General features: G+C 45.2%; 1 protein-coding gene across 5 annotated transcripts in view; it reads right to left on the bottom strand.

Moving 5' to 3' along the window:
* Positions 1-25,300, bottom strand: part of sdccag8 (SHH signaling and ciliogenesis regulator sdccag8) — a 727,678-nt gene that overhangs the window by 559,652 nt on the left and 142,726 nt on the right. For all 5 annotated transcript variants that reach the window (XR_011948390.1, XM_072512651.1, XM_072512625.1 and 2 more), the window contains one exon: positions 18,728-18,862. Coding sequence is in view for 4 of the 5 variants with exons in the window: in XM_072512651.1 (XP_072368752.1) it covers positions 18,728-18,862 (135 nt within the window). In the remaining variant the exon portion in view is untranslated. The remainder of the gene's footprint in view (positions 1-18,727; positions 18,863-25,300) is intronic.

The raw sequence follows: 25,300 nt of genomic DNA, 5'->3' as shown, positions 1-25,300 counted from the left end.
TTATTAAGCTTACAGCATTGGTACCACAGGTTAAAGATGAACTTGTAACAAAGTATCCACATTGAGGCAAACCTTTTGCAAATACACATCAGCACAAAAGAAACTACACTACTCAAGAATCTAGTCAATGATTGGACTTTTGGGTTCATCAAAGCAATTGAAGGAAAACCAACGTTTCGAGTATGGGTGACTCTTTGTCAAAGCTGGCGAGAACTAGAAAGAGGATCAGGGATGGGATTCTCCGACCCCCCCGCCGGGTCGGAGAATCGGCAGGGGCTGGCGTGAATCCTGCCCCCGCCGGCCGCTGAATTCTCTGGCACCGGATATTTGGCGAGGAGGGAATCACGCCACGCTGGACCCCCCCCCGGCGATTCTCCGGCCCGTGATGGGCCGAAGTCCCGCTGCTGTCATGCCAGTCCCGCTGGCGTGAATCAAACCACCTACCTTACCGGCGGCGTGGGCGGGGCGCTCTGGCCCCAGGGGGTGCCCCCACGGTGGCCTGGTCCGCGATCGGGGCCCACCGGTCCGTGGGCGAGCCTGTGCCGTGGGGGCACTCTTTTCCCTCCGCCTCGGCCATCGCCCTCACCATGGCCGACACGGAAGAGACCCCCCCCTGAGCATGCACGGGGATGATGTCAGCAGCTGTTGACGCTCCCGCGCATGCGTGGACTTCCGCCGGCCGGCGAAGTCCTTTCGGTCCCGGCTGGCATGGCGCCAAAGGCATTCCACGCCAGCCGGTGGAGCGGAAACCACTCCGGCGCGGACCTAGTCCCTCACGGGGAGGGCTTGGCCCCTAAAGGTGCGGATGGGGCGGCCTGACGCCGGAGTGGTTCACGCCACTCCATCCCGCTGGGACCCCCCGCCCGCTGGGTAGGGGAGAATCCCGGCCCAGATTTATACAGTTGTGGGGGCGTGGAGCTGGATAGGGGGCCAACGATAGGTGGAGATTGACAAAGATGTCGTTGACAGAAAGATAAAAGTAATGTAAATTCCTTTGAGGTGATTACGGCTAAGAAGGGTGCTGTTAGTGGCACATAAAGAGATTAGAATGTGTGAATGGCAAATAAAAGTGAACAGTGTTTCAAAGGGCAACTGGGAACAGGGAACGGGTGGCCCTAGTGATGTGGGGGGTGGGGTAACATTCATAGGCTGTAACATTCCTAATCGGAAGATGGTGTGCTGTTCCTCCAGTTTGTACTGGGCTTTACTGGAACATTGCAGCAGGTCAAGAACGGACAGGTGTACGTGAAAGCAGCACGCAGAATTGAAATGCCAAGCGACAGGACAGTCTGGATCCTTCTTGCGGACGGATGAAAGGTGTGTTGCAAAGTGGTCACCCAGTCTGCGTTTAGTCTCTCCAATGTTGAGTTGACCACATTGGGAGCAGCAAATGCAATAGACTAGATTGAAGGAGGTGCACGTAAAGTGCTGCCCCACTTGAAAAGAGTGTTTAGGGCCTGGGGTAGTGAGCAGGGAGGAGGTAAAGGAGCAGGTGTTACACCTGTGATTGCATGGGAAGGTGCTGTAGGAAGAGGGTGAGGTGTTGGGGGTGATGGAGGAGTCGACCAGGCTATCCTGGAGTGAACGGTCCTTGCAAAATGCTGGCAGGGGGAGTGAGGGGAAGATATGTTTGTTGGTGGCATCATGCTGCAATTGGCGGAACTGGCAGATGATGATTCTTTGAATGCGGAGGCTGGTGGGTTGAAAAGTGAGGACAAGGGAGACCCTATCCTGGGTCTGGGATCGAGGGGAAGGGGTGAGAGCAGAGATGCGGGAAATGAAAAATGAAATGAAAATCGCTTATTGTCACAAGTAGGCTTCAAATGAAATTACTGTGATAAGCCCCTTAAGTCTCCACATTCCGGCGCCTGTTCGGGGAAGCTGGTACGGGAATTGAACCGTGCTGCTGGCCTGCCTTGGTCTGCTTTGAAAGCCAGCTCAGGAGATGGGTCAGACGCAGTTGAGAGCCCTGTCAACCAGCGGGTGGGAAACCACGATTAAGGAAGAATGAAGACATTTCAGCAGCATTGTTTTGGAACAGATTCAACGGAGGCAAAGGAACTGGGAGAATGGGATGAAGTCCTTACAGGATGTTGGTGTGAAGAGCTGTAGTTAAGGTAGCTGTGGGAGTCAGTGGGTTTGTAATGAATACTAGTGACAGTCTATCCCCAGAAACTGAAATAGAAAGTTTAAGGAAGGGAAGGGAAGTGGATGGACCATGTGAAGGTGATAGAGGGGTGGAAATTGGAAGAAAAATGAATACATATTTGCAGGTCCAGGTGGGAACATGAAGTGGCACCGAAACAGTTGTCGATGTACCGATAAAAGAGTTCTGGGATGGGCACTGAGCATCGCGGGAACCATCATAACTCTGGCAACATATGGACAATAGTTGGTTCGACTTCCCTTGGTTGTTGTGTGTGGACCGGGGCCCAATTTGCTGGGGCGTGACTGATTGAGGGTTCTCCATTTCAACTGACAACAGGTTTTTCAGATGGGCACCAGGGATTTGTATGACGTAATGGGCAAATACCCCAAAGTGTTCCAAGAGGGTCTGGGCAGAATAAAAGGGGCCAAACCTGTATCCACATGGGTCCTGAAGCTCAACCCTGGTACTTTAGGACAAGGCCTGTCCCCTACTCATTGCTTGCCAAGGTTGACACGGAGCTAAAGTGCTTGAAGGATCTGGGGATTACATACCCCTCCCCCATTATAATTTGCGAGGGCGGCATGTGGCGCACTGGTTAGCACTGTATTGGGTAAAATAATTGGGTACTCGAAATTTATATTTAAAAAAATAAAATTACTTGCGGAGTAGGCCGCACACATAGTGCCGGCAATGAAGCACGAAAATCTGTCCGACTCTGCAGGGATTACAAGGTCACAATAAACAGAGCTTCACGTCTGCACAGTACCCAATGCCTAGAGTGGAAGATTTGTACGCAAAACTAGTTGGAGGATGTTCCTTTACGAAACTTCACATAAGCCACACTTATTTACAGGTGCAGCTAGATCCAGCGTCCAGAAACTTTGTTCTCATAAATACCCTTTGAGGATTATTTGAATATACCTGCCTCTTTCTGAATCAATCCTGTCTAACCCTGACCCCACTGTTTGCCCCTCTTCTGTGGTTAAATTCTCAGCTGGAAGTGCTTGGAGAGGGAGCACACGGTGTCTATTGGCAAGATAGAGTATTCGCGATTGGTGCGCACTGGTATATCCCACACGAAACCAACGGGGTTGGAGCAATCAGTCTCCCTGTGAGTCTCGCCGAATAAGAGCTCCCCCGCTAAGGGGGCCGGGAGCTGGAGGACATAAGCGATTGAGATCTGTATAATTCGGCCAGGTATTGAACCGACAGTGCAGACCCGGTTGGGATCTGTTTTATACTATAAATATAATTCCTTTGCAATAAACCAAGCTTTCTTTTGACCAACTCGGGTCGGACTCATTTGTGGAATACTAAACAGGCAACGAGGATAAAACTGGATTACTGTCTACGCTGCTACACCATCACCTACGTTTCACCGCTGGACTAAGGTTGGAGAATTTTTTTTTAAACGACATGCCATTGTTTGAAAGATTGGACGTGTTAAATGCAAGCTTACAGGATTGGACACAGTACGCAGAGCGCATGCCTTACTTTTTCCGGACGAACACCATCACCGGTGTTGATCAACAGACAGTAATATTGGGGGGCATGTGGCGCAGTGGTTAGCACAGGGACTGCGGCGCTGAGGACCCGGGTTCGAATCCTGTCCCTGGGTCACTGTCTGTGTGGAGTTTGTACATTCTCCCCATGTCTGCGTGGGTTTCACCCCCACAATCCAAAATTGTGCTGGTTAGGTGGATTGGCCATGCTAAATTGCCCCTTAATTGGAAAAATAAAAATAATTGGCTACTCTAAATTTATTCTTTAAAAAGACAGTAATATTGCTGACTGCCTGTGGCAGTCTTTCAGTCGAAAACTTTTGAACTATTGGTGACCCTAGTGGCATAACATTTCAACCTTAAACCATCCAAGGTGCCGTTTCCAATCGCAGTGAGGGCCTCTCGAGAGTCCGTAACCTAGTTTTTCACAAGGCTACGAAAACTAGCCGAATATTGCGAATATGGAACTTCCCTTTCCAAAATACTGCGCAACCATTTGGTCTCCAGCGTAAACACCATGGCTACTCAAAGGAAGTTGCGAGCCAAACCGTCCCTAGACCTTCAGCAGACCGTCCAAATTTTGTTTTCCCGTGAAAGCGCTGAGAGGTGGCGGCACAGTGGTTAACACTGCTCCCTACAGCGCTGAGGACCCGGGTTCGTTCCCGGTCCCAGGTCCCTGTCCGCCTGGAGTTTGCACATTCTCTCCGTGTCTGCGTGTGTTTCACCCCTACAACCCAAAGGTGTGCAGGGTAAATGAATTGGCCATGCTAAATTGCCCCTTAATTGGGAATTTGTTTTTTCCCAATTAAGTCTAAATTTATTTTAAAAAAGAAAGCTCTGAGAAAGGAGTGCCTTAGGATGTGCCTCCTTCCAGCAGGCGACGCCACCCCGCTGCAAGATGGAAACCCCCCCATGGTGTGAGTACCGTATGAGCCAGCTTCATTGGTCAAGGACCGATAGGTCCCGGCCAGATAACTCCCCACAGTCGGTACAGGGTGAACCAGGGCATTATTGAGCATATGGACGTCGGAGCCGTAGGGAGTGCAAAGCATGCGTCAGCCAGCAATCACGGCGCTACGCCAGAGATAGGCACCAACCGAGGGCTTCCACCTGGAACAGCCAGAGGAGTGCATGCAGCTGAATTGTATTGATGCACCTGGAGTGGCCCCTTTCAAGGTAACCGTGCAAGTTAATGGCCACCCATTAGAAATGTAACTCAACACAGGAGTTGCAGTCTCAGTTTTTGGGAAGCAGACCTCCAATAGGATAAAGACTTGGGTACAGTAGTTGGATGTGTGTGACACCGACGCACGATTGATATTGTACACCAGCAAACCGTTGGCCATTGCTGGAACCACAATGACCCTGGTGGTTTACGGACAATGGTCGGTGCGGCTTCCATTGATCATAGCCAAGGAACATTGCCCCAGCCTGCTAGGCTGCGATTGCTAAAACGCCTGGACTGGCAGCAGATTTTGCAAATGGGATCTGGGGGCCTATACAAAGTGCTAGGAAAATACCCTGAGGTTTTCCAACCAGGACTGGGAAAAATAAAAGGGGCAATGGCAAGAATTCAGGTTGAGTCAGGTGCACAACTGAGATACTTCAGGGCTTGCCTGGTCCCTAATGCTTTGCTAGCAAAAGTTGAGGTCGAACTCAGCCAGCTCGAAGGCCTTGGAATCATTAGACCAGCATGCTTTGCCGACTGGGTGGCACCAGTATTCAAACCAGATAAGATGGTCAGACTGTGCAGGGACGATAAGCTGACAGTCAACAGGGCCTCCCCTGTTGCCTCATTACCCAATGTCCCACATCGAGGACCTTTACGCAAAATTGGCCGGTGGTCACTCATTTATGAAGCTCGATATGTGCCATGCGTATTTAGAGTTAGAATTGGACGGTGCCTCCTAAACATACGTCACGATAAACACCCAATGAAGCCTATATGAGTACATCAAACTGCCCTTTGGAATGTCGTCGACCTGTGCCATATTCCAGAAAGTAATGGAAACATGCTGAGAGGTTTGCCGCGAGTGTATCTGGACGATGTATTAGTCGGAATTGGAGCAGGAGCATTTAAATAATTTGGATGAGGTTCTCCGTCGTTTTTCAGAGATGGGCATTCGCCTGCATGGGGAAAAGTGTGTTTTCCATGTGAGGGAGGTTGCGTACCTTGGTTACCGAGTAGACCACGAGGAGTTGCACCCGGTCGCAGAAAACATATGGGCAATTCAGCAAGCTCCTACGTCTAAAAACAACATGGAGTTGCGTTCTTTTGAGATTGGTGAGCTATTACGGAAAGTTTATCCCCGGCCTCAGACCGTGTACTCCCCCCCCCCCACACCTCCTTCTCAAAAAGAACCAGGAATGGGTGTGGAAAAAGTCACATGAAGTGGCATTCACACAAATAAAAAAACAATTGACTTCCTCAGGCTTGTTAACACACCAGACAAACAATTAATAGTCATATGTGACATGTTATCATCCAGCATTGGCACCGTTTTATACACTGAATGCAAGATGGCAGAGAGAGGGTGATCACTTTCGCCTCCTGGACATTGGCTGTGGCCGAGTGCAATTATGCGCAAATTGAGAGAGGATCTGGCAGTAGTCTTCACTGTGAAGAAATTCCACCAGTATGATTATGGCTGACGATTCACGATCATCATGGACCACAAACTGTTGCTAGTTTTTTTTAAAGAAGACAAGGCGATTCCACCTATCACCTCTACCAGGACACAGCATTGTGCCCCTGCTGGTCGCCTAGGAGCACACCTTTGAACATCTTCCAGGTACCCAGATCGCTAAAGCGGATGCATTAAGCCGTCTGCCTTTGCCTGCTCATCCTCCTTCTCCTCTCTGGACCTCTGATGAGGTAGTGGCCACACAGATTTGTTGCTGGTTACAGCGTTTCAAATTCGTGAGTGGGCACAGACCGACCCGGTCCTTTAAGTGAAGCACATCGTTCTGTGCAAGGGAAGTCAGCACAGAAAACTGCTAAACGAGTTAGGGGCATTCTCTGTGAAATTGTCTGGGTTTAGCATAGAAGATGGCATACATTTATGGGGGACGTGTGTCGTCGTCCTGGGCAAGAGCTAAGACCGGATTCTGAGGGGTCTGCACAACTGGCACTCGCGGGTGTCCAAAATGAAAATGCTCCCCCGTAGGTACGTTTGGTGGCCGGGTTTGGATGCAGAGATAGAGAGGGTAGCCCAACAGTGCGGCCTATGTTAGGAACAACGAAAGCTTCTGCAAGCTGTGCCCCTTCACCCGTGGGAATGGCCTGGGCAACCGTGGGTACGGTTCTACACAGACTTTGCTGGCCCCTTTCAAGGTTTGATGTTCTGATCGATGCCCACTCTAAGTGGTTGAATGTCCACAGGATGTTTTCAACCACTTCAAGGGTGATCAGTGAGAAATTGTGCCTGTCTTTCAGTATGCACGTCATCCCTGAAGTGTTAGTCACCGACAATGGAACGCCTTTCACAAGTGAAGAATTCACGGGGTTCTTGAAGAATAACGCGGTGTAGCACATCCATCCGGCACCATATCATCCGGCTTCCAATGGATTGACAGAAAGGGTAGTTAAGATATTCAAACAAGGGCTGAAAAAAAACAGACTTGATGGTCAATCGACACAAGATTGGCTCGGTTCTTGTTCTGCAATTAGACCACCACAAATGCTGCGACCAGGGTAGCACCGGCTGAATTGCTAATGGGCCGAAGGTTTAGAACCTATCTTCGCCTGATTTCCCTGTTATTGGCAGGAAAGTACGCTACAGCCAGGAGCAGCAAGGGCGTTGCCCGGTTAGACAAAGACCACCCAGATGGTTTGTACCAGGTTATGCAGTATATGTTAGAAACTTTGCAGACTGCGCCCAGTGGATCGCAGGGACCATCGTCCCCCAGACAGGGCTGGTATCTTGTCAGGTTCGGGCACAAGGACCAGACCAGTCTTTCGAAAGATTCCTCGGGAGAGGAACATTACAGTCAAACCAAATCTGATGCCCGTAGAGGCTAAGACATTGCCCATGCAGGTCAAGACGGCAAAATGAGACACTCATAGATATGGATTCTGAAATGGAAACCTAAGCATTGGAAGTCGCCGACGGGGAGCAAGCAGTGCAGCAGCCTCAGATAGTGCATCCAGCACGACGTTCTGCACGGAAATGGCATTCTCCATCCATTTATAAACTGCCAGATCCAGCCCCACAAGTGCAGGAAGCACGGCCAAGGGCAAAGACAGTTCGGTGCCCTCCTACTCTGCATCGTCAGAAGGGTCTTCAGACTTGGGGGCGGGGATTTTATAACCCACACGAGATCTACGAGGTTGGAGCAATCAGTCTCCTTGTGAGTCACACCAAATACGAGCTCATCCGCTGAGGGGGAATCTGTATAAAGTCAGCCAGGTATGGAACCGAAAGAGCAGGCCCGGCTGGGATCTGCTGAATATTGTAAATATAATTCTGTGCAATAAACCAAGTTTTCTTTTGACCATCTCGGTTTGGACACATTTTTTTATTATAGAATTTACAGTGCAGAAGGAGCCCGTTCGGCCCATCAGGTCTGCACCAGCTCTTGGAAAGAGCACCCTACCCAAGATCCACACCTCCACCCTATCCCCATGATCCAGTAATCCCACCCAACACTAAGGGCAATTTTGGACACTAAGGGCTAATCCACCTAACCTGCACATCTTTGGACTGTGGGAGGAAACCGGAGCACCCGGAGGAAACCCACGCACACACGGGGAGGATGTGCAGACTCCGCACAGACAGTGACCCAAGCCGGAATCGAACCTGGGACCCTGGAGCTGTGAAGCAATTGTGCTATCCACAATGCTACCGTGCTGCCCTTTTTTTTTCCGCCCTACTTAAGCCCGCACCACCAGCCATCCCCGTAACCCAGTAACCCCACCTAACCTTTTGGTCACTAAGGGGCAATTTAGCATGGGCAATCCACCTAACCTGCACATCTTTGATGATCAGTCATCGCTGGAAATTTAGCAGGACATATGGCAATTCCAAAATTACACCCTGCCCCACCTCCCACACACTCGTCCCCAGCTCCCCCAAGGGAGCTACTAAAGACACATTCTTCCACTCTATACAAATACTGGAACTGATTGCAGACTCTGATATGAATCTTCTGATGTCCAGAAGAACAAAATCTGGACTGTAGTCGGTGGTGCATGTCGGGACGCTGCAAAGCTCCCACGCTCACACATGCACTGTAATTGCCTAGAAATTTTAAACTTCCGACTGGCTGATTTGTGCTGCCTGGGACCTTCTACGAATATCTCCAAGCCTGAGCCCAGGGTCAGAGACTTGAGCCAGATATGCGGAATTGACCTGGATACTTAACATGGAAACATTACAGTGTAATGGTTGGTGCAACTTAGGGATTAATAGAGTAAATGAATTGAACACCACAAGCAACACACCCCATCCCAATCAGCCGCAATCTGACTACCGCCCTCAACAAGATGCAACCGCCCCATTTTTAATCTAACCGCATCCCTGACCAAATTGCCAAAGTACTCACTCATCCACTTCCTAATTGACGCACACATCGAAAGACTGGAGACCTTTAAAGACTTGCCTGAATACGGCAGCTCCATTGTAAAATTCACTCTTCATTCGTTTTCTTCTACACTCAATGATCTTGGCCTGGAGAGGCTGCACTGGCCCATTTCTACTGCAGCAGGGTTCAGATGTCCCAGCTGAAAATGCACAATGTAGTCAGGGCACAGAAGACTTTGCGGAGCAATGCATCGAACAAGGCTACTGAGTAGTCGTCAATATTGCTTTACCGGCAAATAAGGCAGCAAATTTGTGCACCACAAAATCCCCCCAACAGAAATTAGATAATCACTAGTTAATCTGTTTTTGGCAGTGTTGGCTTTGATGGATCAATGTCGGCCAAAGTTACAGGAGAAATCTTTAAAGAAAAGTTGTGGTTCTTTTACATGCACTTAAAACAGGAAGACTGGGCCTCGTTTTACACAGTACTGAGAAAGTCTTGAAGCCTGTCGCAAGCTGGAGGAGCATCACATCATCCTGTTGGGCACATTGCAGCCCCCAGGACTCACTGAGTTTGGCAACTTTAGATTTTGACCTTCTTCCTCCGTCTTAAACCCCCTCGATTCTCTTTTTAAAAAATATTCCAAACATGTATGGCCTCCATTCAAAATACCCCTCCCCCTCTCACGCCGGCATCTGTCATTTATTCTTAAAGTTGCTACTTTTTATTGCAGTTTCTTTGGCTCTAACTCCAACATTCTCCCTCCTTTCAGTTCCGACAAATGGTCCATGACTCGAAACGTTAACAGTGGTTTCCTCCTGATAGCAACACCTGCTGAGTTTTTCCAATGTCCTCTGTTCTTGTGAAAGGTTTGACTGTTGGAGATGCTGTCTAAACAAATTCAGTCTAAAGGCAGCACATTCTGTGTCAGCCTCGACTGTGTAAAAAATTTGTATAAAATTGTGCTTAAATCCACATCCCCTAAATCAGAGTCGAGAATATTCTTACTTAAATTCGAGATTAATTGGAGATTTTGTGAAGTGAAGTATTAAATTCCAGATCCAAACCAATACAATGGAGAACAAAGATGCGCAAGTTACTTCAGTGTGCACAAAAAAGGATTTTTCCCTTACCGATAACATATGTTCTAAACAGACTTTAAATATGGTGAATTCGGATGCATAGTACAATGTTGCAGCATTCCCGAACAGGGAGTCATGGTTACTCTGCCCACTCTCAGTGCTCTGTGCTGGGGGACAAAGGCAGATTGTGCTCACATGCGCTTATGAGGATTGAAAAATGTTATTCATCAGCCTTTTAACAGGCACAGATTAGATTTTTTCATCTAAGAAGTGGTGACAGGGCAGTCAGCTCCTTTGAATCAGTAGTTTTAAATTTTAAGCTGCTACTCACTTACCAACAGAGTTTTAAACGGGCAGGTTAAAATATGAGCGCTGTATCAGCGGCAGTTGTGTTGCAGCCAAAGCAAAGTAAAACGAGGAAAGCCACATCTTGGGGACTTTGGCTGCTCAATGCTAACATTAATTGGCAACTTTATGGTTTTATTCCGGCCTGTGAGCAAAGATCTTGGAGCAGCTTAGAGGCAGCATAATGCGCATCTATGATCTTAATCCTTTTCTTGCAAACAGTATCGTCTTGCAGTAATCATGGTCATCCTCACTAGATTCACTACATAGAATGAGATTTCCTTAATATTTGTGAAGATTAAAGAACAAAAGGAACTGATAAAGAACAAAATTCTTGCTAGCTGTCACAGAAGGAGTCTATCAGACCACCCGTTCGAATTTGACTCAGCAGGTTCAGTGGTTAAATTGCCATTGGTCTTATTCAATGGGCTGCCCACAGTGCTGCCTCCGTGTAAATTTACCCTTTTATCCTGATGGTTATATTCACAGCTGGGCGGGGGTCCCATTGTTTGTCAATGAAGGAATTTATCAATGAAGATGATGAATGCAAATATAATTATGCATACAAAAATCAAAAGGGCTTCACAACAGGCATATAAAAATGTACAGTACCCAAATGAAAAGAGTTTTTGAGAAAAGAAAAGCAGGATTTCAAAGCCAGCTGCAATGTCACGGGGAGCAAATCAATTTGCAGTGGAAATGAGTGGTCATTTCAATCTGAAGGATTCCCTAAGGTTCCAGGACCACTAAGCATAGGGTAATGCAAAACTGGGCTCTCAGCAGCCCACATTCAATTGTGGAGCCTGGAAGAGCACCCATGCTCTTTTCTGGCTCCCCTTTAATGGCCCAGATTGTGTGGTAAACAGTGAAGTGATGGCGCTCATCACTGACCTCGAAGAAAGCTGCCCACATAGATTTAGTGATCCCTGTAGCATAAATGTGACCTATCATAACATTCATTTGATTCTGGCAACAACTACAGGGTATCTCCGGTATCCAACAACAGAAGATCGGGCATGAGAAATCATAAGTAAAAATAATTTGCCCCTAATATTAATTTTTTTAAACCAATTAAATGTAAAACGGCAACATAAATGTAAAAATTCTAAAATTATGTATTCACATTGCGTACTCACAATAGCTTTTACAATGGTGATTATTTCCTTATACTGACCTTAATTTAACTCTGATATTTTTGTAATCCTATCCATATGTCTGGGTTATCATTGGATGTTGCCATTACAAATTTATAATAATAATAATAAATATTTATTGTTACAAGTAGGCTTACATTAACACTGCAATGGTCACTGTGAAAAGCCCCTAGTTGCCAAATTACCTAACAGCACATCTTTCGGGACTTGTGGGAGGAAACCGGAGCACCTAGAGGAAACCCACGCAGGCACAGGGAGAATGTGCAGACTCCGCACACACAGTGACCCAAGCGGGAATCGAACCTGGGACCCTGGTGCTGTGAAGCAACAGTACTAACCACTGTGGCACCGTGAATTTATTTCCCCAATTACTACATCATTTGAAACTTCATAAAATGTTTTTTAATCTCCCTCAAGAAGTCACCATATTTACAGGGCCAATACGGAACATGTAAATAATGTACTTATTTCTCTTTCCCCTTTCACATTTCTTTCAGGTACTACAGCTCCAATGAAATATGATCCAAATCAATCTTTCTTGCATTCCCCGTGTTATTCAAAACGAACCATAAAAGATTTTAAATGCACATTTTTGGACAGAAACAAGAGCCACACAAAGTTAAATATATATGATCTCAATCAAAATGAAGTGTTGCGAGAATAAAATTATGTTATTTCCCCATGAACATTAATCTACATGTCATGTTACACTGAAATTTGAATTGAAATAGATGTACTGTTCCGAGAGGGAAATATTAGGAACTTGGGCCCCAAAATGGGATAGAAGACATAATAGGCAATTTAGGGGTCAACAGACTGAGGGAAAAACTGCTAACAAGGAGTCAGAAGGATATGTCCACCCCTGGCTTGAGTTACATTGTCGCATTCAGACTTAAACCCGTTAGTGGGAATGTACAGGATGCCCCATTCACTTGAAATCCACTGTCCTTCAGGACACTCTTGTTTGACCAGTCATTAGTCCATTACATAGTCTGATGGCCTCTTTTGTCCGTAAATGGGAGGTTAGTTACATATCAATAGCATGGCTCTGTTCTTTTATATAAACAGGAGTGGGAAATCAGATAGCCAAGATAACGATAATGGATTCAAGTCTGGACACCCCAGGAGAGAATCTTTGTTTGAGGGGCTAAGAGAGACAGGAAGAATCCTGTTTGAACAGGTAGAGAGAGAAGGATTTGAAAAGCCATTGAGATCATGGAAAGCTATTCCAGAGACAGGCTTTCAAAAGGGTTCTGAGGGAACCTCACACAGTTGGAAAACGGCTCTGTAAATACAAGTATCACCTTTGCCATTCCTGTGTAACTGGAATTAGAACTGCACGTTCCTTTCAAGTGCTGTTTAATGGGCACTCGTGCATTAGGATTAAGATGTAATTTGTTATTCATAGGGTTGAAGTTTAACAGTTTAAATATTGTTTTTCTTTTGTTTTACTAAAGTTGGTTTATAAAAGAACTAAGCCCTATTTATTATTTTGTCACTCCTGGATCTAATTGTTCTTTCCACACCGCATTAAAACTTTAAAAAGTTATGGCTTGGGTCCAGTATCTGAGCCACTGTTGAGAGCTGACCAGACATCCGTAATAGTATCTTTTCCCAAAACGTTACCTGACGATCATGTTTTATGCATTGAGAACAGTGGCAAGTAAAACTAACAGCCACAGAATTCTGCTGGTTTGTGTCAGACCTCAGAAATCGCTAAACTGCTTGGTATTTATTTCATGAAATGAATAAAGTCACAACAAAATTATACTTAGAAACAAATGAAAACAATTTTTAAAAATATTTACTTGGTGTAAAATTGTAAGCATCCCAATGATCGTAAGAGTAAAACCAGACTGTGAATCCATCAAGATTATTATAGCACAGGACTCTCATCAACAACTATTGTATGTACAATATACAGAACCCAAGTAATTTTCTCAAGTATTACACAGTTCTTCTACAATTCTGGTCACGTGACTGGAAGTAGTGATGCAATGTGTGGAATTAAAGTCTACAGCTAAAGCACATGACTGAAGGGACCCAGTGATTCATTTAAATTAAATAAGGGCAACAAAAATAATTACACCAGTTTTATTTACTATGATATAGTACCTTCCAGTTTATGCTCGACCCCTGCTAATAATAGTGCTTACTTAAGGAATATTATATCAGCCACTCATCCTACCCCCACAACATTCAAGATGTTTGCTGAATATTAATGACAGGGCAAAGTCAAATTATCGGATTAAAAGAGCATTTGCTCTGCACTGCAGCATTTCTATCAAGATGGTCCTGCTGTGGAATTTAAGTATCTGAGAATGATCATGGATACCGTCAGTGTGCTTGATCAACAGATAATTGCTCTTAGAAAATTTACATAAATGTCAAATGGATTGGCTCAATTACAGTTTTTTGCCCACAATGCACCATGCAACAAAAAAAAACAGGTCAAGTAGTATGCATGTGAGCTTAAAGCACTCATTTGCTGAAAGGCAGTAAAACATCTTTTGCCTTCTCTGTGGTCTGTAATATATTGGCCCTCTGGTGGTTGCTCTCAGGGCTAACATCAAACATCCAAATCATATTAAAACGGTTTCAGGGGCAGGTTGCTTGTCATAATAAAGAGAAATTTGTAATGTTCCTGTAAAACATTCACACTTGGTTGTCAGGAAATATAATAAACTTGATAACAGGCATGAAAGCTGGTGAAACATTTACTCCACAGCAAATGAAGACACAAGGTCATTAATCCCTTGAGGTAAACCATTGTGGCTGGCGTTCACTAAAATATTAATATCAGTTCATATAAAAGGCAGTGTAAGGTGGGTTTCCACACCGCTTAATTTAACTACAATACCTATTTATGATGTAATATTCCATTTACCTTGCCATATAGTTTATTGGAAAAAATTGGTAGGCTTTGAGATATAACTACAAACAAAAAACAGTAGAAAACTTTCTAATTAATTTCTTGCTTCCAACCTAGTCAACTCTAGAGCGGTCAGACAGTCAGGGGAAAGGGCTCCAACTATTTCCATTATAACCTGGAGATGTCACAACTGTAGGTAAAATGATACATTTATTATTAATCCTTCAGGCTTCACAGATGCTCAGTCACCTCAAGGATGCGGTTACTCTGACAAACAAAAAGCATCAGTCATGAATGTGGCCCAGAATACACCAAAGACAAAACGCATAGTACTGATATCATCAGCAAACACAAAGGGAATCATCTCTGCCCATCATTTCTCAAATGGCAATTGTCAGTTCAAGAGGGAAAATGTGAAGTGCATAATTATGACGTGCTAACTACAAAGCAGGGACAATGAAAATCAAATGGAGGAGGGGGAAAGTTATTTGGAGAAGATATATTTCTAAAGTGATCTGGAATATTTTAATCAAAACTAAATTTTCAAAGTTTTGCGACAGTTTTAACTCGCTGAGGTGTGTTGTTTGATGCTTGGATTGGTGCATGCCTGGTCAGCAGTGTACTCAAGGTGGCCAGTTATCATCTCAATGCACAAAGTGAAAGTATGGTTTCCAGCCTAATTACTGGGATGAGTTGAGTATTTGAAGAGAGGTAGTAAATTGGAACTGAGCCCTGATGAAAGTCATGACCTGGAGCAGTAACTTTGTTTCCCTCCACAGATGCTACCAGATTGACTGTATATTTCCAGCTTTTTCAGTGTTTATCTACCAGAGCAAATTGGAAGATTTGGGGAACATTCAGTTATCAATGTTTCTCTCTTCACTGCTAAACCCACCATCACCACTCGTTCGTTCCCTCAGCTGTAGCTCACTGAGTCTGAGAATTTTAGCCATTTATATCAGCTTTAAGCCTGGAAATTTTCACTAGCTTTCAAATGGCATGCTGTCAAAGATACTAGAAATGATCTTATTTCTCTTGGATTAGAGAAAAACAGACATGATTCATGCTTGCTAACCAGCAACTCCTGCAGAAGGGCTAGAGGATAGGATTGGGCCTGGGCACAACATATGGTTTAAAAAGTTACAAACTTAGTTATTTAAAAGGAAACAAATGTGAGAATCAGTGCTGCTTGGATTGGAAGCAGTGAAGGCCAGAGTAAATGCTGGGTCCATTTTCTTTCTTGTTAATTATTTGGACTTGGGTATCTGGAACACTAAAGTCAACAAAATGGAGAGACCAATGTCAAGTGCAATTTAATGAGGATTAAGTGTGAGATAATAGAATTTGGGAGAATAAAGAAAGAATGGTAGTGGACATGTAGATAAAAGAATGAAGAAGGGAAAATAGAATTTTGCATTTTATAAATAGGCCACTGAATATAAAAACAGAAACGTTATACAAATTTATACAAAACATTGATTAAACTAGTACGGTGTGCTATTTTGGGACACAAAATTAAATTTAACTGCTCTCCAAGTTTCTCTGTATTCCCAATTTTAGCTTCCTATAATACCAGATTTGTCCAACCCCCAGCCCACAGGCCAGACCTGTCTCTCCACAAGTCTCTATCAGGCCCACAGAACCACTGCAAACTACAGGTGAGTTCAACAAAAGATTATTTAAGGAACTTCTCCTACAATCACAGGCCGTTTCTCTGAGGACTGCCTTGAATTTCTGCATCTCAGTTATTGTCCTGGACTTTGCTCCCTGTTGATCATGTTGTTGTCTGCTTGATGTTGTCAATTTATTTCCGTTTACAGGGAAGTGAATAATAGGGTTTGATGGCCTGTATGCTTGAGAATGCTGAATTTGTGCAGTCGTTTTAATTTTTAATTTTTTTTTCTAATTAAGGGGCAATTTAGCATGGCCAATTCACCTTCCCTACATATCAATGGGCATTCACAGGTAGACTGTGCAAACTCCACACAGACAATGATCCGGGCGGGGCCGGGACCGAACCCGGGTCCTCGGCGCCATGAGTGCACAGTCTTTATTCTTTATCCTAAATATATTTGGGCCTTATATTGTTTGACAATCTTTGTGGTGGAGGGAGGGGGATGTTTGTTGTCTCCCCCTGATGTCTCGCCCAGAAGGAAGATGAGCGGAGCCAGATTGGGGTGAGGAGTGATGGGTTGGAGCAATTAGGGTTAGCCTGTTCTTGCTGTGATCGAGGAAGGTCTCCCCACTTAGAGCTAAGCAGTTTAGTTTTTTTTTTTATTTTTGTTTTAAATTGGATTCAGAGCTTCCGTGCCTTTTTCTTTTTAGCTTCAGGCAGACTGCATGTTATCCTGATGAGGATTGGTTATATTTGAGTCTTTCTTGGGTCGAATCAGTCTTTCCTCTGATATGGGCCTCCCTCACTGGCTGGTTTTATTGCTGTTGGAGCTTCACTGAGGAGACAGGTGGCCTTGAGTATGATTTATATGACAGTAGTTTACGTGATGAGGCTGGGTGCCCCCTCCTGGTGGGACCCCTTCTGGGTGGGTGTGATGTTGGTTTTGGTGTTGCCTTTGCCTAGTGAGGAGTTTGGGCGCCCCTGGGTGTCGAGGGGGGAAAGCCAGGCCTCCCTCCTGAGCACCAATGATGAGATGTCTTGACGGTTCTTCTTCCTCGGTGCTGCTGTTTCCCATTGGTTAGGACCAATATATATGTCCTCTCTTGTTGAGCAGGGGGTGGAATGCCTGATCTCAATTTGGACTGGATCGGTGCAACCTTGGTGGGGTGTAAGGGACTAGGTTCCCCGGAGTTTCTTTTCGTGACAGTGCTGGGCTAGGCCAGAGCCGGTGCTGTGGTTGGTATTCTATAGTCCCCATGGAATGGGGGTGCTCTTTCTCAGGCCGCCTGTGGGAGGAACCTGGTGTGGCTGGGTCTGGCACCTCGTTGAGTACTGACATTGGGACCAACTAACCGGAGGTAGGAGTACGGTCCCCATGTGGTTCAGTTGCAGGCTCTTGTCCATTTTGGAATACCTTGGGCGGTAGCTTGGATAGGTCTGCTATCCGAGCAATTCATTCCGATAGTTCTTGCTCCTTCTCTTTACCCTTTATTCTCCTTCTGAGAGACCCCAAAGGTGCGGCTTCCTCTGTGACGCTCACGTTGTACTTGATTTTCTCTCGAGCTACTTGTGGGGATTCTAAGATGACAGGTCTCGATGCTATGGTTATATGAGGAGGACCATTTGATAAGTGGCCTTATGGCAGCCCTATTCCTTTTCTTGGGTGGTTCAGATTGTCGGGGTGTGTTCCCTGGTGCGGCCTTCCCTCCCAGAATGCCCCCTTTTGGGGGGTGGGGGTCCTGACGGCCCCTTCCTCTCTGAGGTGGGGTTCCCCCTTTCCAGCTGGGACCTGATGATATTCTTCTTAGCCTCAGGCCGGTTTTCTATTTTGATGTCCCCAAGAGGATGCGTTGTTGCTTGAGGGCCTGGTGGCCTGTTTCTCCCTTGGACCTGGAACCGGATGGATGTGGTTTGAGAGCTTGGCAATTTGCACTTTGCTCCTTACTCTTTGTGCTTCTCTTAATTTTCTATGGGAGATGCTGGATCTGAGATCTGAGGCCCGAGATTTCCTTGGACTTGTAGTATCCGGTCCTCTCTTTGTAGTTATATGATGGTTGGCTGCTCTGCCCTGGGCCTGGAGGGGAGTTTGATTGTGATGTGGGTGTCAATGGAATTACCCCTTACTCTGTGGTTCTCCGGGGGGGGGGGGGGGGGGGAGAGCTGGACAACTAAGATGTGCATCATCTGACCTCAATGGGAGGGCAAAGTGAAACATATAAACCAGCTTTAACTCACTCCTAGATTTGAAAGAGATAATTTTAAAATATATTTCTTTAGTGAATGCATATCATGTACAATACATGTTGGATCCAGTTCTTTACAGAAGAGGAACAATAGCCAAGAGCTTGCTCCCTAAGAGAAAATAGTCGGGAAAGGGTAACCAAATATTGCACACCATATATTTATGTACAAACATGCACACTTATCACAGTCTAACATCATGAAATTATTTTGTGCCCTGTTTAGATAATTATCAATTTTGTACCTGATTGATCTCCAGCTCATGATTTGTTAGCTTCTTCTGAGCTTCTTCCAATTGGTTACAGACTGAATCCCTTTCTCTCACTAGCCTCTGCAATTGACCTTCAAGACAAGCAACATTTTCTGACAAACAGGTCACCTGTAAATAAATAGGGTAGCATGGATTTTAAACAAGAACTGAAATGTTATACTCAGCAGGTCGAGCAACAGTTGTGGAGAAAGAAAATGTTTCATCAGGACTCGTATCTTCCCTTACAGCAGTGCAAACCAATATGATAACTAAATCAAGAATTCCAATTAACATGTGGCTAATTGCATTTTCCATTGCTTACTAAAACACGAATAGTAGACACCTACACCAATATGGATAATTTGTAATTATATAGCCCCTTTAATTTAATAAAACATCCCAAGGCATTTCACATGAGCATTACAACAAAATTTGACACTGAGCCAATAATGATAGGTGACAAAAAAACTGATTCAAGTGGTAGGTTTAAAAGAGCATCATAAAGGAGGAGAGAGCTGGGGGTTGAGAGATGCAAAGGTTCAAAGATGTAGCTCCAGAGCTTGGGGCAGGAATTCACAAACTGTGGATCATAAACCCACTATGGATTTTAAGGTTGCAAGCTCCGATAAGCAATGGGAGTTGTGGAGCTGAGACTGAGTTTTGACAGCTGCAAAGCTCCTTTAAACATTTGTGCTTTTATTCTGTCGGTGGGTGGTCTTGAGCACCCCGATTTTAATATATGAGGCAAATAAATAGGGTCACATAAGGGAAACACTACTCAAACCCTAACTAAATTTGGATAACTGAAGGAGAGCACAAAGGTGAACAAAGCCAATTCCTGTTCTGCAGGTACTTTTGCATCCTGGATGTGCATTTATTTTCATTCAAGCTGTGAGTCAAAAAAACATTTGAACACTTGACTGTTCGTGTTACCATTGTTGCAACAATGGCTAAAGTATACATGCAAATAGCATGCAGATATTAAGCAATGAGATTATGTGCTCAACAAAGATTGCTTGCCTGACATCCTGTACTGGACAAATACAAATGTCCTCCAAATAAATATTGTGAAGTCTTTAGTCCCTGTTATGAATTCCATTCCCTTGACACCAGCTTCATACCTCTCCCTAGCAACTATCTGAGGCTAAATCAGACTGTTTGCAATCATAGCGTCACATCTGACCCCGAGATGAGTTTATGACCACATATTAATTTCATCTCTAAAACAGCCTAAATCACCCTCCATAACACTGCCTGCCTCAGCTCATCTGCTGTGAAACCCTCATCATGCCTTTTTTACCTCGAGACCAGAGATTTTCAACATATTACTACTAGCCAGACTTCTGTCAATTGAGATAATCTAAAGACCATTCATTCTTCACACTAGTCATCATAGACCTTCATTGGCTCCCTCGATTTCAAAATTCTCATCCTGGTTTCCAAATTTCTCCATGATCATCCCCACCGTATCTCTGTAATCTCCTCCAGACCCGTCTTTAAGATAACGGCACTTCAATAATTTTAACCTCTTGAGCACCCCGATTTTACTCACTCCACCATTGCCATGTTTGCGATTTCAGTGACCAAGACCGCAAGTCATTGCTTACCAAACATTTCCCTGATGTGACCCCATTTTTAAGCATTAGACGATTAAGCTGCACCCACCGACAGAAACGTTTTCTCCCCCAAGTCCAATGATTCCAGACTTAAGAATCAACTTGCATTAAAATCTGTGGAGCCATTCTACAACACATGCAGGATATTTCTGTAACTACAATCTTTCAAAGGCTTGGGAGGAGGGGAGCAAAGACTGAAAACAGATTTCTATATTCCTCAAAATGTGTTACAAAAATGTCTTCCTGCCTTCCAGGAAGAAATAAGATAATAATTTAGTAGCTGCCTTAAATTTCTCCTTTATTAAAGTTTGTCAGTTACCATCGATAGACCAAAGTAATCTGCTGTATTTAGCTCAAAAATCTTTGGATAATCCCATAAAGTTTGAGGCACAATCTTCCATTTCTGAAAACTAAGTGGTCTTATTTAAATTAAAAATTACATTTCTTTCCTCCTTTCATAGATATTCAGAAGCCTCGTTTCATCTTCTTCAATTATAAATGTAAGACTAATAATCATAAGTCCCATATCAGTATTGCTGACTAGAATAAAAATAAATATCCCATATTCAACTTCATTATAAAGCAAGTCCAGCTGAAGTAGAACCTGTTTCCTCGAAGCACAGCTGAAAAATACACACGGTTTTTAAAAAAATGTCTACCTGCATGGGGAGCCCTGGCTATCAGTCTTCCGCGAGTAAATAAAACGGTGATATAATTACTCTACAGACGTGACCTACCATTATACATCCCCTGAGAAAAAAAGAAAAAACAAACTACGTGGAGCCTCCTGTTGAGAACTCTCCAGCAACTTGCTCATACATCAATACCAATCAAAATTTGGCAAGCAGCCTTGCAGACAGTTAGAGCCAGATTTATGGCATGACAAATAGAACAGGGAGAAGGAAAGTCAAAATTCTTGATTGAATTGACTAGATTGTACTGTACAGTTGGCAAACAAAAGTTCTTTTAAAGCATTTTCTCATGGGGCGAGAGCAATACGATTTCCTCAGGTGATTCAGGAGCTGCAGCTCCTGTTAGACCGCTTGACGGTTCTGGAGCTGCGGATGGAGTCACTTTGGAGCATCCGTGATTCTGAGAACGTCGTGGATAGCACGTTTAGGAGTTGGTCACACTACAGGTGAAAATTACTGAGGGAGATAGAAAATGGGTGACCAAAACACAGACCAAGAGTAGGAAGGCAGTACAGGTGTCCCCTGATTTGTTATGTTGAAGGTGTAACGTAAGCGGCTTCCTTGTGGTGCACTTGACAAAGGAAGGTTCAGACGTGGAGATAACTTCAACACGTTTATTAAACTATTTACACTTCTATTACTCGGGTTCGACACTACTGCTAATCCTACTATAGCTACCCAGACTGACTAACCAGTTGCTGCACGTGGTGGGTGTAATATTGAATCAACCCTGTGTCTCAACTCACTGACTGTCTCTACTGGAAAGAGGCAGATCATGTGTGTGGTGTCCTTTATATATGGGTTGGTGTAATGCCCCCCTTGTGGTCGTGTCACCTCCTTGTGTATCGTGAATGTCTATTGGTCATGTCCTATCTACTTGATCTATTGGTTGTGTGTGTGTGATGTTTCTAGTGCTCCCTCTAGTGTCTAGCTAGCCTACATGTATTTACATTGATGCACATCACCACATCCGCCCTCTTTTATATGTTCATATTTTCTGTACACTTTAAGAAAATTGAACAAAGAACAGGTAGATAAGGTAAGGTATATACAAGTCATGGGAACAATGATTAAACAATAAGTCCAAATCATTCGTGTGAGTCCAAAAACCATCAATCATCATGGTCAAATATCTCTCTTGCTTATGAACGCCATCAACGTCCCTGTGCCACATGAACCAAGAAGTGGTCAAATCACTTCGCTGTCTGATTTGGAGTCCCTTTCTTTTTTCGATATTTGTGATGGTGCTGTCGGATGTCATCTTGTAGCTGATAAGGTGTTGACGTTGAAGAGGTACCATCAACAGTATCATTTGAGGTCATGGATGTGCCATATGTTGAAGTTGGATAAGACTGTATATACTGGTTCTGGCCACGTGCTGTGCTGGAAGGGTGATCCTGCTGAGAACCGTTGAAGCTTGTCGAATTGGAAACAGAATTGCTGCTCGCATAAATACCTGGTGATGGTGTGAAACTTGAACCTTGCATCTGATAGGAATATGCCATCTGGCCAGGCTGGGGTGCAGCAAATCCTGGGCAGTAACTAAGACATCCAGTCTGCAGTGCAGCTTGCGCTTGTGGTAGTCCTCCTTCGGTCTTGATTCCATTAGTGGGCAATCGTAGTGCTGGCCTGTTTGAGAATAGGCTGCTGCATGCCTGAATACTGGGTTTGTCCAGCATGAGCTGTTATTGGCTGCACTGCTGGTGTGGAAAAAATGTGTGGATATAGCTGTGGTGAATATTAGTGTATTCATCTTGGACTGTAGCCGCTGCTTGTTATTACTGACCCAGTGTAATTGTTAAGTGATCCATCTCCTGTCATTGTGGCATCTGCTGTCACCCTGAGCGTGCCATCACTGAGGTTGCGGCATTCCCTTTCTGGAGTAAAGTCAGGCTTACGTGAATCAGAGTCAGCGTTTGGTTGCTCCCCATCTGGAGTCTGGTCTGTTTTAACTGAGTCAGTGTTGGTTTGTTGATGCTCCCCGTCCGGAGTCTTATCAGGTTCACTGGAGTCAGCTGAGATTTCCTGAAGCTGCACGTCTGGAGTCGGAACACTCAGGAATGCATTGACTTGTGGAGAGGTTCGAGCGAATGAGGGTGGAAGTATCATGGTGTCACCGGAGTCACCAGTGGTCTCACAGTGATCATCGAGTGCCTCTGTACACACTAGCTGAGGTCTGTCACTTTGCACATCTTGCAAGGGAAGTGGAATGCCGTCGTCACTCGTCACATATACCGTGGGTAGATCCTCAGTAGCTGCTTGTTGTTCACTTGGGTTGGGTAAATTGTCAGAGACTTCATCTGGTGTTGCAAACAATGTGGGTGGATCTGGTGGTGCAAACAATGTGGCTGTTTACTTGAGCATGGCAGACTTGCATTGTCTGTCGCTAGTTGGTCAGAGGAGGTTGCTAGACCCTCATGGTCTTGTTCCTGCAAGGACTATGCATCGGAGTCTTGCGTTACTTCTATTGTGGAGGCTGTCCACGAGCTCGCTGCGGAGGCTTGTGACACTGGAGTCACGTCTTGTGTGTGCAAGGACTGCGCTCTGGAGTCTTGCGTTTCTTCTATCGTGGAGTCTGTCCACGAGCTCGCTGTGGAGGCTTGTGACACTGGAGTCACTTCTTGTTCATGCAAGGACTGCGGTGTGGAGTCTTGCGTGTCTTCTTTCGTAGAGTCGGGAACCCTGAGTGGTGCGTGGACCACGCTCTGTGTGGCAGCAGGCCGCTCTCTGTGGGCTTGTACCACTCTCTGTCTCTTGGTTTCAGGCTGCAGCATCATCCTGCACTCACGAGTTGCAATGTCATATCTGCTGGGCTGAAGATCCTCAAATCCGAAGAACGAATCCGCGTCTGCGTCGGATTCAAAACGGGGGTCGCCAATGTGCAACACGTCTAGTTGCGGTTCGGATTTGGTACTGGGGTAGCCTCCCAAGGTGAAAGGTTCGTCCGAGTCGTAGTCTTCTAGGACCATATCATCACTGTTTCCGTTGGAGCTGGCATTGGGCTCGCGAGGTCCAGAGAAAATGTAAAGGTCGGTATCGAAGTATTCAAGGTCGGAATCATCAGTTTGGGCGTAGGTAACTGCTTGTTGCAGGGTTCTTCGGAGGTTAATTCCATTTCCTGGTTCAATTTGAGGCATTGTGCTGTCATTCCAGGTGAAGAAAGGTTGTTTTACGGCTTTAAAAGATTTTCTTTTTGATTTGGGACGTTTTCCCTTTAAATTGGCATGGTCCAGGGCCTCTGACGTCATGACGCATGTGAAGTAGCACGTAGGAAGCGATTGAGCATGCGCAGATCGATGTTCATTTACCGATGGCCGTTTTTGTGATTGCGCATGCGCGCCGTCTTGCGCATGCGCAAACGGACATTCCCGTTTTGTGCGCTTCTCGCGCAACTGCGCAAGTGCAGTCCCTTTAGAAAGATGGCCGCCGATCAAAATTGTTCTCTGCTCCGGGATTTCAGCATCGTGGTGAGTACTGGCGCTTCTATCACCTTTTCTTGCTGGTTGGAGTGTGTTTTCCTCACAGTATTTGCCGAATTTGTCCAGGGCTGCCTGGAAGTCGCTCCTGTTTTGCCCCTTGGAGAACTTGAATTTTTAAAAGATTTCTTCTGCTCTGGCACCGGTGATGGTGAGGAGAAGCTCTGTTTTTTCAGCATCGGCCAGGTCGTCTAGTTCGGCTGCTACCAGAAGATTTCAAACCTTTGCCGGAACGCCCGCCAGTTTTCGCGGAGATTGCCGTGGCACTGGAGCCGCTGCGGAACCCGGATCTCGAACATCTTGCCTGGGTATCGTTGCTGGTTGTCACTGTACGCTGAGGTATGGCTATATGGATTGAAACAGTTCAGTCCTGGTACCATGATTTGTTATTTTGTAGGTGTAACATAAGCGGCTTCCTTGTGGTGCACTTGACAAAGGAAGGTTCAGACGTGGAGATAACTTCAACACGTTTATTAAACTATTTACACTTCTATTACTCGGGTTCGACACTACTGCTAATCCTACTATAGCTACCCAGACTGACTAACCAGTTGCTGCAATCCACGTGGTGGGTGTAACATTGAATCAACCCTGTGTCTCAACTCACTGACTGTCTCCACTGGAAAGAGGCAGATCATGTGTGTGGTGTCCTTTATATATGGGTTGGTGTAATGCCCCCCTGTGGTTGTGTCATCTCCTTGTGTATCGTGAATGTCTATTGGTCGTGTCCTATCTACTTGATCTATTGGTTGAGTTTGTGTGTGATGTTTATAGTGCTCCCTC

The sequence above is a fragment of the Scyliorhinus torazame genome, chromosome 1, assembly GCF_047496885.1.
Source record: "Scyliorhinus torazame isolate Kashiwa2021f chromosome 1, sScyTor2.1, whole genome shotgun sequence".
Taxonomy (NCBI): domain Eukaryota; kingdom Metazoa; phylum Chordata; class Chondrichthyes; order Carcharhiniformes; family Scyliorhinidae; genus Scyliorhinus; species Scyliorhinus torazame.
The sequence above is the reverse complement of the archived record's forward strand: the minus strand, read 5'-3'. Positions and strand labels throughout refer to the sequence as shown.